The sequence below is a fragment of the Electrophorus electricus genome, chromosome 11 (assembly GCF_013358815.1).
Source record: "Electrophorus electricus isolate fEleEle1 chromosome 11, fEleEle1.pri, whole genome shotgun sequence".
Taxonomy (NCBI): domain Eukaryota; kingdom Metazoa; phylum Chordata; class Actinopteri; order Gymnotiformes; family Gymnotidae; genus Electrophorus; species Electrophorus electricus.
The window spans coordinates 6,861,645-6,881,732 of record NC_049545.1 but is presented as its reverse complement, the minus strand read 5'-3'; the positions used below and the strand labels follow the sequence as shown (position 1 = coordinate 6,881,732).

The 20,088-nt window shown below is 41.7% G+C and overlaps 1 protein-coding gene across 18 annotated transcripts in view; it reads right to left on the bottom strand.

Annotated features, from left to right (window-relative positions):
* tacc2 (transforming, acidic coiled-coil containing protein 2) overlaps positions 1-20,088 on the bottom strand; it is a 56,536-nt gene that overhangs the window by 33,470 nt on the left and 2,978 nt on the right. For 14 of the 18 annotated variants that reach the window (XM_027029567.2, XM_027029568.2, XM_027029569.2 and 11 more), the window contains exons 1-2: positions 689-5,173; positions 104-211 (exon numbers count right to left, since the gene is read on the bottom strand). In XM_027029567.2, the coding sequence (XP_026885368.2) occupies positions 104-211; positions 689-4,455 (3,875 nt within the window). In that variant the 5' untranslated portion in view covers positions 4,456-5,173. The other 4 variants (XM_035531453.1, XM_035531451.1, XM_035531450.1 and 1 more) reach the window with 4 other exon arrangements.

Below are 20,088 nucleotides of genomic sequence, written 5' to 3'. Positions count from 1 at the left end.
ATTTTTTAGCAAAACCTATACATAACATACACATACATATGACTGGAAGTAGTTTTGTGAAGGAGTCACACATGGTAGCAGTAAGGTATTAGGAAGCTCTCACCTGCTGTCAGGTGGATCCTCTAAAGGCTCCTTCACTGGTGCAGCACTGTCTTCCACAGGGGTGCAGAATTCTTGCTCAGCTTGAAGCAAGTTGAGGGTCTCAAATGGTCTATGGGGAAACAACAAGCACAGAAAGCAGGTCAAGAAGTGATCAAGAGTGCATCACAGGACAAAGATCCTATCAACCATTGTTAACAGGCTGTGTGAGTGTGTGCTATCTGTGGGCATGTGTATTATGAATGGTCTCTTTCTTGCCCTAAAGGGCATGAGTTGATGTCACTGTTGAGGTCACTTTCCAGGGATAATGGGACATGGTAGGGCATGCACTTCTCTCTACTTTCCCTCAAGAATTCATATGACCTTGCATTGCAATACTATATGCAAGTCTTAAGCCTTGACATGTGAATCTATTCATCTTTACCCTTTTGTAAATAAAAGTGAAAATCCAGCTATAATGGTTATGTTAGAGTTAATGTTTTCTATGCTAAAGTCTATATTGAACTGGAAATTTTTATTATGGTTACTCAATATGTATATAACATAAGCTCTCTAACACAGACATGAACATTTCTCAGGGCTGCAGTACCTGTCCCCTGCAGGTCCATGAGGAATGTCAACCTTATACTCCTGAGTCTGAGAGACAGAAGCGGCCTCTCTCAGTGTTCTGAGCCAGTTTGAACTCTCACATGATTCTTCTTTGCCTGGTACCACTGTCTCCTCTGTCAGCTCCATTACAGGCCGAACAGCTTGGCCAGGGCTGTCTGAAGTGTACTCTGAAGGTAATATGCTAGTCCTCAGAGAAGAGTCGGATCTCTCCTGATCATTTGACTGCTTGGTGCCCTCATGGTCATCAGTCTTTTCTTCCTGCATTAAACTGCAGTTTACTTCTCCATGTGCACTATATGTTGAATTGCGATCCTTTTCATTCTCAGTTTTCAAGGCATTTTCACACTGAATTTGAACAAAGGGCTGGATAGCCTCTGTACTGGATTGTGCATTAGCATTGAGTAATGCCTGGAAAGCATCCTGTGAGTTTGTCACCATGGAGACAATGGATTCAGGGCAAAATGATGACTCTGTCGGAGAGTCCTGCTTCAGTTCAGACTGTAATCCACCAATAGCATATGATGCTGACACATTGGTGCTTCTACTCTCTATTTTGCTTACAGAAGCATCAGAGTTCTCGGTTTGTTCAGGCAAGTTGTTATTATTTCCTTTTCCATCTTTAACATCACACTCAAAGGACCTTTCAGTCATCTCTGTGAGTTCCCTCTGATCTGCTGACTCATTCTCCTCTCTTTCTTCCTTACTTCCATTTATCTCTTTCTCCTTGTGTTCAGTTTGTTTGGACTCCTCTAAAATAGTTGCTTGTGTTTTTATATTTCTGGTCTCCTCTTCAGTTTCCATATATGTTTCAAGACTCACTAACTCGGTGTGGCATTGTTGTGAGTGGGTTATATCCTTCCACACTGTGTTTTGTAAAGAGCTAGGGTCAGAAGGAGATGGCTGGCTATGCTCCTCTAGTTCCAAAGCCATGGCCTCAGTCTGAATAGGTACATCGGTGGATGCAAAAAGGAGCTCTGCGTTGTCCGTGTGATGAGAGGCATCATCTAAATTTTCACTTAGTGTTTTCTCATGGACCACATAGACCAGCAAGGGGGACACATTAGTATCTGGCTGCTTAGCAGTGAGCTGAATAGTAGGTTCTGCCTGCTCTGCAGACAGAGTTTCAAGAGTTCCAGAAACAGAAGGCACTATATCATCAGTTTGAGCACTGGTGCATACTTCAGTACACCTGCTGTTGTCATGGGTGATGCTGAAACACTGATCCTCTGTTTTGTGCTCAAATTCACAGTGTGAGGTGTGGGAATTCTCAAGTGGCTTAGTTGAATCATTTATGGCCAGTTGAACTACTTTATTGGTAGGTGTGGCTCTTTCCAGATCCACAGGCTTCCCACTGACCTGTGATTCCCTAGTAAAATCTGAAGATTTGCTCTCCATTTCAAGTGATTCATTGATGACAGACACTAGTAATTCTCTAAGATCGAGTTTGACTCCTGTATTTTCAGGAGCTGCTGTTGAACTGCCTGGTGTCTTACACTCTTGATTGTCTATCTCCACCCGCTGGTCTTCTTGGTTTTCGTCTTCTTCTGCAGAATAACTCATAATATTAGACATACTTTTAATAATGGAAGAGACACTTTCAAGATGTTTTGGTTTACATTTAGGCTCCTTTTCACTTTTCTTTCCATCATGACACTTTTCGCCCTCAACATTGCTATTGTCATCACCTCCCAGCAATGTGATTCTCTCCACTTTCTCCAAGCCACTACAGGAACTCTCAACTCCTGTTTCACTTTCCAAATTCCCTTTGGCCTGCTCTTCAAAGCTAAGATAGCTAACCTTAGCGTTTTCCAAGCAAACACCTTCATCCTTCTCTGAATCCTCATTTAACTCTGTTTCTTGGTCATCCATGTTCTCCCATGGACATTGCAGGCCTGAAGGCTGAGAATCCAGGCAAGGTGCCAAATCTAATTCACTCAGCGCACTTTGATTGTATGTGTAGGTGGTCTCACAGCATGCCTCTTCAACCAGGGGCAGTGCTGCAGATAGGTTCTGGTCCATGGATGGATGAGTATCCTCAGTCAAAGCCTCACCACAGCTCTGGGCTTCCTTTATGAACCCTGTGAAGTTTAAGCAAGGATCGGACAGAACAGTAGCCTTCAAAGGTTTTCCTGGAAATGTTTCCTCAAAGTGTTTTTCTTCTCTGAGGTCTGTTTTTTCTCTTGGTACCCCATCATGATCCACATTTATTAATATCTGTTTCTCATTTGTATGTACACTTTCCATCTCCTTCTTAGGCATCTCCTTTTGCTCTTCAAGGAGTTTTGTCCTGTCTGTGTTTTTCAGTTCTTTAAGCTTTCTAGCCTCTTCCTCCTTTGCTGAACTTTGGGTTTTGATTAATTGCTCATCTTGTTTTACTGTAATAAATTTTAAGTTGGCTTCTTTTGCACACTGTTGTATTTCAAGTTGTTCAGGTTTTATCATGTTTTCTTCTCCTTCATAATGTGTTTGATTCATTTCTTCTGTGTTTACAAAACCAAGTTGTTGAATGGGTGTCCCAGCAACAATGACTGTGGCAGCCTTGACAAAGCTACATGCATCTTCTGTAGGCACCTGACTTAGATCAAGGTTGCTGTCAGAGGCATTCAGTTGTGTTGTCACTCTGGACAGTGATTCAAAAGAATCAATCTCACATGATTCCTCAGAGCCAGAGGTTTTGATCTCTGTTAAGGAATTCTGTTTAGCACTAGCAGATTGTGAGGATTGAATATTGATCATGCTATCCTCAGATTCTAAGATGCATTTTCCAAAAGAGACATCAAAACTATCTGCTGCTGACATCTTCAGTTCAGTGATACTGGATTTAGAAATTGCATCAGATTTATAAAAAAAATTGTCATCACTGTCATGGGAAATGATTAACTGAGTTTCAGCATTTTGGTCAGTGTCCTGTACTGAAATATAAGGTTTTGTTATGTCCAATGCAGTTGTAGAGATTGATTTTTGATCAAGATCAGCTTTCACCTGTTTCTCTGATGGCTTCAATGTAACATCCATTTTAGGCTTTCCATCTCTGGTATCCTCATCTAGCTCATCTTTATTCACATTTGCATTTTTATCACTATGTAGGTTGCCTGGTGCCAAACTAGTTCCCTTCAGTGGTGATTCATTAGGTGCTAACCGGGCCTCCAGCAGGGAAGAAGCAGGCATGGTCAGCACATCCTGCATTAAGACTCCTGTAGGGGAGCAGACATAATCCTTTTCCTCTTTCTCTCCCTTTGTCTCCAGTGCCAAATTATGCTCATCTCTTTTTGCTAAAGTTTTATCTTTTAAAATCTCACCTTTCATTTCTCCTCTAACATCACTGCCATTGCTAAGACTGTTGATGTGAATATGGTCAGAAATGAACTGTATTTCCTCTCCTGAGACAGGAACATCAGAGTCATTAATATACTCCCAGTGACTCAGCATAGGGCCGGGAGGCCTGAGCACAACAGGCACTTCGGCATTGTTTTGAATGCTGACTGAGGGAAGGATTTCTTCCACTGAAACACACACGTTCACAGCAGCAGAAGCAGGGCCCTCTGTATCCACATCACTCATGGCAATCCCTGTGACCGGTCTACCATCATGATCTGAAAACATCTGACATTGCATCTTACCAGTGTGGACTTCAGGTTTTGTCTGAGAACATCCATCCAACATCACATGCTGGAACATGCATATGCTCTTATCAGAGTTACTGGGGACAATGCTTTCTGTTTCTGAGCTTGCAACCTGAGATGGCATAAGAGAGGAGAGAGGTTGGACTTCAGACTTAACAGAGAGCTTGTCCAAAACACCTCCCAGTGGTTCAGATTCCTGCTGTGCACTGTCACTTGGTAAGCTTTCTGAACTGCATTGACATGTTTCTTGTCTTTTAGCTGCTACAGTTACATCGTATTCCACATGGTTGGCATCCCTCCCATCCACTTTGTCTTCAGTGGGGCCCAAGACCTCTGTTTTTTTCTCTCCGTTTCCATCAAACAAAATGGAGTCACCTTCTGGACACACCACAGCCCTGTCACTTCCTCCTATTTGTTGTAGAACAATTTCCTGAAGTACAACATTTTTTTCTGTAATGGTCTCTACTGAAAATAGATCCTCAGGGCTGCTGTGTTTGTCAGTTACAGTTTCAGTCTTAGCTTGCTCCTGTCCTTTATGTTTGTGAAACGCTTCAAGATTTTCATTAACTGCAATGTTGTTCTGCGCATTCTTTAGATCATTATTACTCACGTTTCTTACTGAGGATGACAATAGTGCCTCTTTAGGACCTCCCAGTACGATACTAACAATTTTGCCTTTTGCATCACTTCCTTTTACACTTTCACTGTGTTCTTCAAGATTCGTAGCAGTGTCTCCCTCAATCCCCTCAGGCTCACTGCTCCTCTCACAGTGGGTGGGAGCTGCTGGTTGGACAGATTTTGGTTTGCTATTGCTTAAAAAGCCCTGGAAGCTGAAGGTGGTCTCACTTACTGGGTGCCGCAGGTTCTCATGGACCGTCAGTGGAGGCAGAGAAGCAAAAGCTGTCACCTGGCTGGGCAGAGCATTCTCCTTCAGCTCCCCATCCCCCTGGGTTGATGGGAACCCCTTCACATGTCCGGTAATGTCCTTCATATCCTCCTGAGGTGTAGAAGATGGATGATGGTCTGCACTTCTCCTGGTTTCTTTTTCAGTCCCCGTCTTTATCTGTTGTGTGTTACAACCAACAGTCTGAGTCCACAAAGCACCCTGCACCTGTTGATCGCTGCCAGTATCTGTACTGTCCACAGTGGATGTGGGCGGATGTGAAATATCACCGCTTGGCAGCTTCTCTCCCAAGGCACGTCGACTCTCATTCAAATGACTGTCCTCCACTGCTGGTGCCTTGCTCTCTGTCTCTACAGAGTTTAAGAAGGAGACAGGAGAGGGGGGGTTTATAGAGCTGCAGGCGTTTGTTCTGCTACTGGCCAAAAAGGGTAAAGCTGCTTCAGCTCTGTCTGCGGTGACGGAAGTGACGAGCTCACCTCTTTGATGTGTTGCCACCGGTGATGCCGCATTGTCATTGGACGGATGCGTCTCTGTCTCGGTCAGCAACGCCCCTCTTGTATGGGCTGCCTGCTGTCTGAATAAGGTCCATGCTCCTCCCTTTTCTTTCTCTCTCCCTTCCTCTCCACTTGCCTCTGACCCTCCCTCTCCCTTTCTCTCCAGTGACTCAGAGCTCTTTCCCTTCCAGTCACGTTCCTCGTGAAGCCCTGGAGGAGAGGCACCAATCACAGTCCTGTCCTCGACACTGACTGTGTCTGTCTCCCCCTCCCCAGCTGCAGAAAGAGTGTTCGTCCCCAGAGACCCATCAATGGGCAGACCTCTCCTCCATTCATCATCCACAGAGCTGTGTAGTATTGTGCTGCTACAGCCCTCCTCAGATGCTGCTTCTACCTCCTTGTCTTGCTTTGCAGGTGAGCTGATAGTCTCTGGAGAGGTTAATAAATTTAGGTGCTTTTCTGCTGCTATAATTTCACTCTCTTTTCCTTCTGAACTCCAAGATTCATCCTTTCCCTGTAATTGCCTGTTTCCAACTAAAAAATATTTCTCTGCTGCTTTCATGCTTGCTATGGCTTTCTTATAGGCATCACTAGTCTGCTTCTCTCTTGTTCCCTCGCATTCTATCATTTCTGGCATTGCGGGTGTTGTCAGTGGCAACACGAAATTGATGGCCAGTGCTGAAGCCTCTCTCAGGGCACTCTCCTCCTCCTCCTCCTCCTCCTCCTCCTCCTCCTCTCTCTCTTCAGCACCAGCTCTGCTCAGAGGGTGTGTATCTTCCTGCGCCAGCAAGTGTGTACCAGTTTCATTGTCGAAACAAAGCACACTGGCCTGCTCTAGTGGACATGTCTCTATACTGCACCCCTTTTCATGCTCACATTCAAAGACAGTTTCACCAAATCTGAAATCAATCAGAGTGGTATCAGCAGATCCCTCGAGCACATGTTTTTCTTGTTCGACCACTCTGACTGAACAGCTGTGGTGTGAAGTTACTTGTGCTGATTTTGGCTTGCAGGGTCCATCTGTCCTACAGTGGTCACCTGGCTTCTCAGGCCCCTGCAGACAGTTAAGTAAGGGAGCATATGTAGCCTCCACAGGGGTAAGATGATCCTGGTCAGGAACGGGCCCTGGAGATGGAGAGCAGATGGACCGTGCTCCCTGAAACCCGAGCTCTTCCAGGAAGTTTAGCCCCTGTCTATGATAAGCTAAGATTTCTACAAGTTTAGTGTTTGTTTCTGCCTGACATATAGCCTGAGTAAGGGTTTGGGCCTGCGTCATTGAATCCACCTGCGTCGGTGTGTTTAGGTCTAATCCAACCTGTGTATTTGAGTTCAGTGACACTGGCTGAGTGTGTATGTCATTTTGTTTTAGAGAACCTATTGATAAATCACCAGATGACATAACATTTGTTTCTGATTTGGTGACCAGGTTTGTACTAATAATACTATGTTTGTCCTTGGTAAATGTAATATGTGGCTTTTCCACAGCATTTGTTCCATGAATGCCTCCTGTTTCCATTGGCATTGTACATTCCTTGTTTTCTTCTTTGTGTGAGTCCTTGTAATCATGTATGCCAACAGGTTCTATTCCTTCCTGCATTTCCTGTGTGTCATTTGCTTCTGCCTTTGTAAATGTCTCTAGTACTGAAATGTTTTTCAATGGATGTTGTTGTTTTGTTGTAGCTTTATCAGTTTTTGCATCTTTGCCATTTGCTTCCTGAAATTCAGTCTTTGGCTGACTGTCCAATGTGCCACCGTGTTTTAATGATGCTTCTTTATGATCTTCAGTTCTGGCTATTTCTGGTTGCTTATTCCCAAGCACATAGTCTCTGAAGCTAAACACAACCTCCTCTGTACAAGCTGCTGCATCATTTGTTTGCATGCCAACATTTCCATGGCAACCCCTGTCACATCCTTTATGGGATTCTGCCTGCAAAAGTGGCAGTGAGAGAGAATTCTCCCTGGTAGTTACACTTCTGATTTGCTCCTCTTCCTCACCAACACTTTCAGGCATGGCCACTAACAGACATGCACCACTCTGATCCTCGGTGTTGGGGGGGACTGGGTGAGAGGACATGCCAAGGGAGTCCAGTTGTTCCTGATATTCCTGAAAGGCTTTTTGGAGCTCCAGGTCCAGAAGTGCAGTTGAGAGATGGCACACTGTTTGCCCCTTTTCCGAAATCATTTGGAGTGACTGGGACTGTGGGAGAGGTTGGCTCCCCGTGGAACCTGGGTCACCATCTTGGCTGGATTGGATTCACCAACACAGAATGGCAGAGGTAATGTTAAGTTGCAGCCAACACCCAGTTGTTCATTCCACGCAGCAATCCTATACCTGCACTCAGAGCACACCATTCCACTGCACTCCACAGGCAGGACAAGACCTCATGCGCAAAACGGCAAGCTGATTTTATCACTGCACACGGTGAGGAGAGAAGCCTTCATTAGTGGCTACCAAACACATTAACATAGCCTATATGTCTATTTTTTATTACTTATTTCCAAATCTGTTTGATTTGCTACTGAAATTGCAAAGAGTAGACAAAGGCATTACATGGAATTAAGAGCCCCACTGAAGTAGGCATTAGACAACAGTGCCTTATCACCACTCTTGCACTCATGTTTCTGATGCTGAATCATGGCTTTGTTTGCCATTTAAAACTTTAAGGGAATCAATCATTCTTAGCCACAAGTGGAAACTATTCAATGTAAGGTCCCTGTGGACTGTTCACTGATTGGACAGTGGTGATTACAAGGTCACCTTGCGGCACTCCCTGACGGCATGAGCCATGCTGTGATAACAGACTGTACCATGCCCTGAAGAAGGAGTGTGCTGAAAGGCTGAAGAGCATACCATTGCTGGCATGACAGTGCATGTGTTTGTATAGATGTGTGGATGTGTGTGTCTTTGCATACCATGCTGAAATCAGACTTGGCTTTTTGGCACACACCTTTTTGGCCTACTGTATTGCAGCTACTTCCCACTGTGCTCTCACTACAGTTTTCCTATACCCACAATCCTCAGCCTGGACTTAATGCTACCCTTTTGTGTTTTTCTTTTCCCTAATTGTCTTTTCTCTTTTTTGCCAACTATGAAATTACTTTTCCTGCTTTCCTGCTACAATAAAGTAATTAAGTTAATTATTCAGCAGCAAAATGCTGAGAGTGTGAAAGTTGGAGTGAGCTTGGGTATATTTCATACTGCATAACAGCTGTTTCACACATCCAGAAAGGTTCTATGCAAAAAGCTATAAACTCTGAACTAAAAATCTATTTTCTACTCTTGTAACTATTATTTATGTGTTTTCAAGTAACTTTTTTCTCAACAGAACTCTGTAAGTAAAATAAATTACTTAACATATCAAAGATAAGTGGATCTCAAATCTATTACTATGAATAAAAGCCTTACTATGCCGCCAGTCATAGCAAGTCAGTCATGGGAGCGTGCACTGACAACTCATTTAGAAAAAAACAGAATTCCACACGTGCATTCCGTACACACATTAAAAACCACAAACTCAAACACATACACTTATTTCCTGTTAAGTTGACATGTCTTTCTAACTTAAGACCTGGAGTGGTGGCTTTGACCACATGCTGCTCAGCCAGAGTCTCCAAGAGTATCCAAGAGTGTTTCAGCTGACCTGCCATAAATTAAGCCCAAACCAAATTCTCATACTGCAAGCATTACACACAGAGGAGTCCATGCCTAACTCCAGGTGGTCAAAACACCTCCAAGCATTTCTGTTCAGTGAAGATCAGTGTCAGATCACAGTGAATGATCAGTCACACCCAGCACACAAAGGAGACAGAGTGATCGTAGCTGCTTCACATCGATGTTAAACTTAACTCTCCTTTTCACTGTGGCTTTTATTTTCAGCTGATATTTCAGGTTGTTTCATCAAGTGTGCTCAGTATATGCGTTATGAATGTCCAACCCAGTATTACTCTTATTTGTGACAATCATATAAATGTAGAGTGTATTTCATGACAGTCACATATCTTTATTATAATATGTAACAGCATCTTAATTTTTCGCTTGTGGAAAAGTAATATACAATTACCTGTATCAGTGCTTTCTCCATATTATGTGCCAGTAACATTAAAATATTTCCTCATTTCAAATGACAGTATGATGACTGTATAACATTGTCTACTTATGAGTTGTCTGGAAAATTAAAAAGTAATTTTTTTTTCATTTGCAAATCTAACAAAGCCAATATGTATAAAGGCTAGAGAAAGGCTAGTCCTTTATTCTTATCTACCCTTATTCTTTAGATGTAATGGAAATTAATGTCCAGTGGGCAGGACAGAATGCTGGCGCCATGGAAGTTCCTGTTAAGGTTTAGCTAAAGTAGGACACCTATAATGGGAATTGCTTAGTGGAAGTCATAAAATACATCTCTTTTGCGTTGGAATGACAACCTACAATATGTAAGTCATATCACACCTTTATAGTTGCAATGCGAGTGATTATTACCTAATTTTAATTGATAGTGCCACAACTTAAGATGTTTCATCCATATGTTCTCTGGATTGTTTTAATTCGCTAAACTAAACTAGTGATAATATATATGTTAATATGGTTACTATGGGTGGTGCACACTTGGCATCTTGACAGTTTCTGGCATTTGGACAAGCACCAAGCATCAAACTAAAATCCTGTGGGAACATGCCATTTTTGCTTTATTTTAGCCAAGGTATTATACTAGGTGTAATCCTAATGTATAGAATATACATATAGGTACCAACATTAGGTAATTAGTTCTAGTCTTCTTTAAATGATGCAGGCAGAAACTGAAAAACTCTAGTCAATTATCTAGCCAATTCTACAGGTGCTTATGTGGAATCATAGACCACATAGACCTTTTTTTTATTAAATCTAAATTTCTACTTAAACTAGAACAGTCGGGAAGAAATACACATACTAGAAATATAAAAAAATAAATAATCTTATCCACAAAATACAAGCATGGATACTTGCCATGCTAGTCAAGTAAAAAACATACCTAATGCCAACTGTTCAATCAATTGGTCCCAGTCTCAGTCCAATCTATTTGTTTGTTATATGAGGTCTGCTACTACTTGGTTGGAACAAAAACCTGCAGACACACTGGTCCTTCTTTGAGGATAAAATTGGTGAACTCTACCATAAGGGAAGGAGACGCTTAATTGTGCTCCAAGTTAAATGATATCCCAATGGATAACTACAACTACACACAATGTAGCTTTTATAGATTTACATGTAACAACTCACAAATGCTATGAGTATGACAAATTATACAAAAACACAAATGATTTGAGCTTATAGCTGAGGACTTTTTTATTTTTTATTTTTTTAAACATGGCACAGTGTACCACTTCAGCAATGACTCACTATATCATTTTGACGGAATGATCAACTGCCAGGTAAGCAAAACAACAAATAGGGGCCCCATACTTAGAATGCATGAAGTAGGTCTTAGGGAGATGGCATGTGCTGAGTTTGGAGACCCTAGGTTACACAAAGGGCCTTCTGCAACCCCTTGATTTTGCCCAAATAGTCCAAGTAACATTCCAGGGGCCTGCGGAACAGCCGTGTAACATAGCAGACATAGACTAGGCATCAGGGAGACAGCTTGTGCCAAGCTTGGAGGCTCCAAAATGTCAAAAGGTCAAAGTAGACAATACTATTCAGTCATGGCACAAAGTCGATTAAAATAAGGAAACGTTCTGTTGCATAACATGGGGAAAGCACTGTTCCAGGGATTGATATGTTAAGTCACTAACTAAATATATTTTTGATTTTGTTACATAATATGTCAAAGATATGTGACTACCACATATCTATCACAAAATACACTCTCCCATTTATGTGATTATATACAAATCAGAGTAAAATTGGGTTGGAATATAATGAGTCACAATGGCAGCCATTAAATAAAATATAAACTATATAACAAATTATGTAAGATTATTTTTGTAGTGTAACTGTACTGTAATGAGAGAAAACCTTAGAGAAAATACCCCACATTTTAGCAAAAAATAAATTAATGAAAAGGGGGGGGGGGGTGTCCTGGTATCTCTCTGCCTCCTTTTTTATATTCCTCTGTTACCTCTTAGTGAGGCCCACTATTGGTGGACTGGCCTCCATGTAATGCTGATGTCCTACCAGTAGGGGGTTAACTTGCTCACTCAGTGACAATGTTTCTTTCTTCATCTTGTTTGAGCCCACCTGCTTATTGCTGCTCACATATGTGCACATGTGAGTGCACACACACACACACACACACACACATACACACACATACACGTATACACACACACACACACGTATACACATACATATACACACACATCCATCAACTTAAAATCATAACACATCATGTATGAGCCACACAAGACACCTCAGTGCTTCCTTTGCAAAATAAGCATCTAAATAGCTCTCTCTGTGACCAGCCATAAATTATCCACTGACTCTCATTTTCTAAACAGTGTGAGTGGACAGAAGTCCTTCCTATTTTCTTTTCCAATTAATGAGTTAATTTTTAATCAACTAAGTGAATGTTACAGTAAAAATATCAGTGAGAACTACACAGTACATATTTTACATATTAAGAATGAACAAATAAGTGTCTAATGCATAAGATGTGTGATGGATAAGATTTATTTACTCAACCAACAAATCTAACCAAGCTCTAGAAGTTACGTCCTCTCCAACCACATTTCAGTGTCGGTATTTAAACAGTCACTGTTTACATTACACCTGCATTACCACTTCAACCACCAAATGTTCTTACACAGGCCTGCCAGAAGTTACTCAGGTCAAACCTTCCACAACAGTGAGTCACAGATTCATGGAAATTCATTCCTCATCTCACTAGGCCTGTGAAACAGTATTTATTTGGTCAGGTTATTTGTTCATGTCTGGACAGTAAGGTATAAAGACTATGTTTCAGAGTGCTTAAATATGTAAACAAAAATGATTAATTTTCCCAATAACAAAAAAATTGTGACTTGTATCAACTGTGAGTGTACTCTTCAGCCTCGGCATTATGTTTAGGCCATACTGAGATCATCTTCATTAAAAAAGCAGCAGTGATCTTGACCTCCTTAGCTCATTCAAAGTGTAAGGCCATATTGAGCAATGTCCTGTGTTACACACAAAATGTTACCTGAAGTGAGTAGACAAAAAAAATGCTGGATGTGGAATTTGCATCAGATGGGTAAAGGTTTCCAAAGCTGTGGCCTGCTGAAACCTAACCTTTGCAAGCTACATGATAACAGACATTTGCCTTGATTCTATTTTATCCTGAGAACCTGTGTCAGTGCCAGCCTTCAACATATTATTCTTTAAGCGTGTGTTGCATGTGTCTGTGCCATGGAAAGACACAGAAAGAAAGGCAGAGAGGAAGACAGAAGAGAGGCAGATCAGAGCGAGGCTTACCTGAGCGAAGCTCCCCAAGTAAGGTTGAGCTCAGCGCTCAGATCTATGCTGGGAAGCAGGTCATGGGGAAACTCCAGTTCCTCTTCTAGTCCTGTCTGGCTCTCCTCCTGCTCCTCTTCCTCGGGAGCGTGGCTCTCCCCTTTTGCTGCAGGCCCTGCACTGCCCTGTGAAGAGCGTGCCTCTGTGTGGACTAGCCCGTCCTCTGTGCTGGTGGTTTTCTCCCCAGCTGAACTGACTTCAGTGTGCGCTTCAGCCTGACAGACACCAGGAAGGGAATTAATGGTTAGTGGAATCCCCAATGCAAATTTGTGTCCATCAGTGCGAATAAATAATCAATTTGTGATTTATTCCATGTCCAAAAACGTGTTCACAAAATAATTCTGTGGTAGTTCAGACTTATTTACCAGTGACTAAGAAATTAAATATGCATAGCATTACTGTTGACACATGGAATCTTCAACATTTCATTTCAAACAATGTATGTCAAGGCAATGCTAAGATGAGCTATTTCAGATTACACACCCTAACCTTTTGTCACTGTGACATCAGCAACAAAAAGATCTAAAATACATTTAGGAAGAGACAGATGTATGAGATATGATTTACACATCTGTTAGATAAAATTTAAAAGACAACAGTGTGCTAAAGGTAGTTGGAACATGAAAATCAGTTTTGTACAGATAAACAGTAGTCCTTTACACACAATAAAGGCTATTATAAAAAGTCACACTACAGTGGAGTTTCTCACTGAACTAGTTTAAGAATGTTCTTCTGGATCCTGACAGTACAGTAGTTCAGGCATTTTTCCACTGAAAAGAGGATTGAGAGAAATGATTAAAAACACTGACTGAACCAGTTCAACTGTTTTCCTTGCTTTCTGTTCTTTTCCAAAGCTATAAATCTCCATCTAACCCAGAGAAACATGGAGCCATTTACAAACATCTAATCATATGTCGGCATGTTACCACAAAAGTCTGTGTATGGCGTTTGGGACATTTAGTGAATGACAGTACTTGAAAAGAGTCCCCAAAACGTCTCCACCCCATGTATCACGCACTCCACCTGGTTCTGACCATAAATACAGCTCCTTTTACCCACAATAGACTGCACTGTTCTGAGCAGGGTGACAGAACTGTCTGTACCTCAAACAACTATGTACACACACATCACACACCCATACAGTATCGACAAAATATTATATTGCTATTATATTATTACATATTGTAATCATGACATACCTTGAAATCATTATTTGTGATGTGTCACAAATAAAGATTGGCCTGCTTATTTTGGCCTGCTTTTTATGATGTGAACACAATGATTTATCAAAACACCACAGAAAACTCATCCATGACACCAGAAATTGGTCAGGCTGCTCACAGCACAATCAAATTAAGTCAGAGGAAGCTGCAATTGAATATTGAGGCTTCCCCTGAATTACAAAGGCTAATACTGCAGTTAATAGACAACATAGTGCACAGTCTTAATCAACAGACACATGTGCATTCCTTATTTTTCACCTTGGGCTGTTTATAGTGCCAGACTGCCAAATGAATGAAGAAATAATATTTTTAATCATAAATAATAGATTAGATTTTGTAATAAAATAAAGTTTACTTTAAAAAATATATATTTGCAAAAAAGCATGCAGCCTGACTAAAATTATGTTTACAAGGTTCAGAAAGATACAAACTGGAGTCTAACCCTTAGTGGAATAACAGGTCAAACCAGGCCAGTACAGCTAGGCAAAATGTGGGATTTGAATTAGGTGAAGATATTAGTTGTCATAACATTTAATCAGATCAATTCTCAGTTCCAAAATTTGTCCACACACCTACCATCACTCCTAGATGAAGATTCCAAATGACAATTCATCAGTGTAAAGTAATATTTAAAAAAAAAAAAAATGTGGGAATGGGTTATCTGGCTGAATTTTTATGTCAAGCTCATGGAATCAGGATTAGGGCTTTCAATAAACGTCTCCTCTTGTTTTACTTGTACTTTTTTTGTTGTTGTATTGCTTTGTTTTCTATGTAATTCCAATGACCATTCAAACTCCATTTAACTTTTTTCTTCTTCCACTTCCTTAAATGTGCTTCACCTTTAATGTCTGCAAATTGTCCAAGCACACAAAAGAGCCCTACAAAAACTACCTGCATACAACATGAACTTTATTATAGACCAGTGTCTCCTTGTGCTTATCTCTATATGCTTATCTAGACTTGCTAAAGAAGCATGTAAACAAATCATTAAATAAAAACTATATAATTAACTCCTGGGATCAAATTTTGTAAACGTGATCACGTATATTCTGTTTTTTCTTTGTGGCAACTTAACAGTGAGAAAGTCAAAGTGATTTTGATTATCTATGAGTGCATTAGCAAACAGACAGGCTACATATTGGGGTGATGAAGTATAGTGTAATTAAAGTTGTAAAGTTAATGGTCTTGGCAGGTAAAACATGAGGTGTGTCCAACTTTATCCTCTGGCCTACAGGTCCAGTGAATCTGAAAAAAAAAAGTTCCCTAATGGTTTGCCCTACCATGTGAATAAGCAGATTATTATACAGTAACTCCTCACCAACATGGCCCAAGCAACATACTGGTTACCATGGCAATAGCAAAACTCAAAACATGCCTCCACTAATTACTAGCTAATTGTTATGAAAGTTAGGCTTCTGTTTTATACTATTAATATATTTTAGAAAATAGTATAGGTCCATGCACCAATTCTAAACATATGTATACATGTTGTTTCTATACTGGATACAACAAATTTAAAAACATACACTATGATCAAACTTACATGACAAATCAACAATGTACAGAACCGGAACAGTTTACTGGAACTTGTTCTTCCACTCTCATACAAACACAGTCATTAATAGCAGCAGTGTTGTCACTACAATCACATACCGCCATGCCAGGTTTCCAATAACACACTCACCTTGGCTGTGAGGAGAACCCACAGATGAGTGTGGGACAGTGCAGTGGTGTGAGAGGGTGAGTGGCGATGTCGTGTGTTGTGATGCAGCCAGCCTAGTCGCAGCACATGCCCCAGGGCCCAGCCTCCCTGCCGTCCTGAACCAGCTGCCCCCCTCCTCTCTACTCCTCTTGCCACTAAAGCTCCATGCCCTTCTGAGGGCAACGGCAGACACCCGCTACACAGGGACCACGTGTGTGCCTGTGAGCAAACAACTCTTACACAGACGACGCTTCTCAGCCTACCAGGAAGGTGCCGAAACTACAAGGCTCACAGAAAAAGCAACACAGGCCATTTGAAGGAAAGTCCTTCCCCCTCCTGCACACTCTTTCAACATAACACTCCTCTTTCGTCTGTCCCCTCCCCCTCTCTTTCTGTCAGCCCCTCCCTCTTTCTCTCTCCTTCCTTCCTTTTCTGCCTGGTTCTATCTCTTCCTGCTATGAAGGCTGAAAGCTGCATTGTGACACTCCTACTGCAGGTGAATGCTGGGAAAAGGGCCAAAGGTGACTTTTAGTGTCTACATTGTGGGAATCAGATTACACACACACACACACACACTCATACACACGCGCACACACACACACACTCATACACACACACACACACACTCACACACATACACACACACACACACACACACACACACAAACAGCTGTTTTAAGCATGGTACACACAGACAAATGCTTTACACATGCTTAAATCAGGTTACACGCATACACACAGACATGGAGTAAGTTTGCCAGATTTGGGCTGTATTTCTCTCTAGGCCCCTAATTATTTTGGTCTTACTATTCCCCCTGGTCCCTTTCATGCCCTTTCCCAGAACTGAGGAGCTCTCAGACTGCTTTCACACAGTACTAATTCTGACAACTGACTCAAGTCATGTTTCCTTCTAACACCCACCTGTGTCATGGAAATGGTTGTTATTTGTTCTACTTAACTGACCCACTTACTGTCATTATGTACACATTTTCAACCCAACCTGCCTAAAATACTTCAGAGAACACAACCACATACATATAAGTTAGTCCTCGGGCCACTCTGCTAATTGCAATCCACCAGTACCTTATATGTGGACCAAGGCTGTACTTCCTGTGGAGGAAAGAGCACTACGTTGTCCGTGGCGCCCTCCTGTGGCTGAGTCACACACATGTGAAAGGCAGGAAGGAACAAAATGCATGGCAGCTTTGAGTCATAATATGCAACAGAGAGTCTACAATGCCATTGTTGCTGGAGCACAACCAAGAACACTCAGAGCACTCTGAGCAAACACAAAGTGAGTGGTCAGCCATGCACTAACAGCAGAGCACAATTCAACCTTTAAAATGATCCTATTGAGATAATCCCTAAATTCCACAACACAGGGGAGCTTTTCAGTCTGTTTAAGAAGTATACATAGATTCTCTTGAGTATTTTGCCATCTAACTCAAGCCTGTTAGAACTGAACAGGGGTAAACTTCAAAGCTGCATTTTGCAGTGTGTATTAAGTTTAAGGGCAGACATGAATAGCAGAAAAAAAAAATTGCAAGCTTTCTACAGACATCGGTAAGAATTTTATAGGTCACATGTCATGCATTATTGATGAAACTGCAACATGTAACTCCACCACCTGCAGAGACAGAACACGTCCCACCTGCAGATTGTCAAAGCTAAATTCAGACAAAGCAATAATCCTTTGATTAATCTGATACCCACACCACGGCACACTCTGCCTCTGCCCTTGCCTTTTGCTGGTATCTCAAGGGCGGTGCAACAGGAAAAAAAAAAAAAGTTCATTAGGGTGGGAATGCAAGCAGACCTCACTAAATGCCACAGACATCTGCACAGCACTAGAAAAAGCACAAGCCTGGTTATTAGTGTACACTCAGCTTTCAAACAGGGCAGCTGGCTGCAGCTTTATGGTCTATGGCACTGTGGCGTGCTACACAGAGCGAGAAAGTGGGTCTTTGTGAGCATCCTCCCGCTTACCGGCAGGCCTGTGGAGCTGTTCTCGTTTCCCATGGTTCTTAGTGAGCAGAGCAGAGAGCCGTCACTCCCCACCGCCACCCACCTCGGAGGGAGCGGAGGAACAAGGGCTGAGCACGCGAGAGGCACCAGGGGCGAGAGCCAAACGCTGCTCCCTCCTCAGACGTCTGAAGGTGTTTTGACTTCAAACACACAGAGGGGAAACGTTGGTGTGTGTGGTTGTGCGTGTCCGCCTGTCATGTGGTGAGATTAGAGGCCCATAAGGCAAGATCCCTCTGCTGGAGCAAAGCACAGACCCGCCGGCTAACCCAACACACTTTCTCTTATTGGTGAGAAAGAACTTGTACTGTATAGTGACTTAGATTCTGAGCAAAGGGCTAATGCTGCAGGAGATATGACCTGCTTTCTTGCAACATGTCTAGAAGGTAATTGAAAATGATTCCAGAATGTTTTATTTGCACTTTAGTGGCAAACCATTAACTGGCAGGTTGAATTGTCTGTCTCTCCTACACAAGGAATGCTGCTAATGATTCAGCCGGAACGTTCCAACTACACCAAAACCTATTCCTTGCATTTAGTGTTTAACACTCTTTATAAGCACAGGAAAATTACACAGTTAAAGTATTCTTTTCCAGTATCAGAAAAGCAGACACAGTGGGAGGGAAAGAAAAAAAAAACTTCAACGTATGTAGTACTTACAGCTTTATATTACACATTTAAAAATTTATGTGAAAGGGAAAGGAAAATCTTTTTATCACCACAAGACCTGGGTCAGCACCTTCAGCAATGCACATTGTGCATGTTGTGCAATTTATCTAAACAAATGTGCATGTCTGTCTGGGTCTATATACACACACAAGCAAAGTAGTCTATGCATCCCAGTGCTATTAGCCTGTTGCTCATATTTAGAATTACACAGATGCAAACATGTTCTCAGCATATTTCGTGCTACTGACACTTAATCACATCTGTCAGTGGTTAATTCTGTCCTGGTTTGCATGAACATTAACCCATGGGGGGAAACAGTTATGCATCTTGGTGCAAAACTTTCATTGTATGGGAGCATAAGACATTAGCCTGCTTAAAACCCATAACCCCTGACCTGCAGAACTCAGATTCATTACACACTAAACCATCTGGCAGAGCTCACCTGCCTAGTGGTCCATAGCCAGTGTGTGTGTGTGTGTGTGTGTGTGTGTGTGTGTGTATATATATATATATATATATATATATATATATATATACACACACACACACACACACATAATTTAATATTATTTTTAACATTTCTCAATACAGAATAAAATGGGCCTTCTATTCTTGATAGTTGCCAGCCTTTCTGATCTGTTGACTGTTCAGTGCAAAACCTGTCAGGTCTTTCTGTGCACAACTATCACTTACTCAGCAATGGATTTGTACTGTCTGTTGAGGTGCTGTTTATGGAGAATACTGCCATAGTTAGCTAGTCACCAGCAGCTTCTCTCTGTCTCCCTCTGCTGCTGAGAGCCCCATCAGATCTCAAACAGACTTCCCTCAAACAGGAGTGGATGTGCTAAGGATCTAAGTGGCATGGATTATTATGCTCAATGCATATGGCTCTGGTACCGTAGCATATAACAGAAACATTAATGGACCAATTTAAATGTACCTATTGTGAGCCATCAAAAGAATAAGAGAGAAAATAACTAATGATCCCATATCCGGGTTGTACTCCCAAAAGATAAAATCAGTGTAGCAGATCACAAGATAGCAGTCAAAGCAATCAAAAACAGATGATCTGTTTGTGGACCTGACATGTTTTGACAGAATGAACTGATCTGAATATGAACCATGTTATAAATATACTCCCCTTCCGTCATCTCTACCCCGGTGTCAGCAGCAGTTGTCCTTAATTCTGGAACACACTCGTGCTTTCCTTCTTAAATAAGATACCCTGAGTAATAGCGCTTCTATAATTTCCTCAAGGGACAACACAAGTAGTCCAAACAG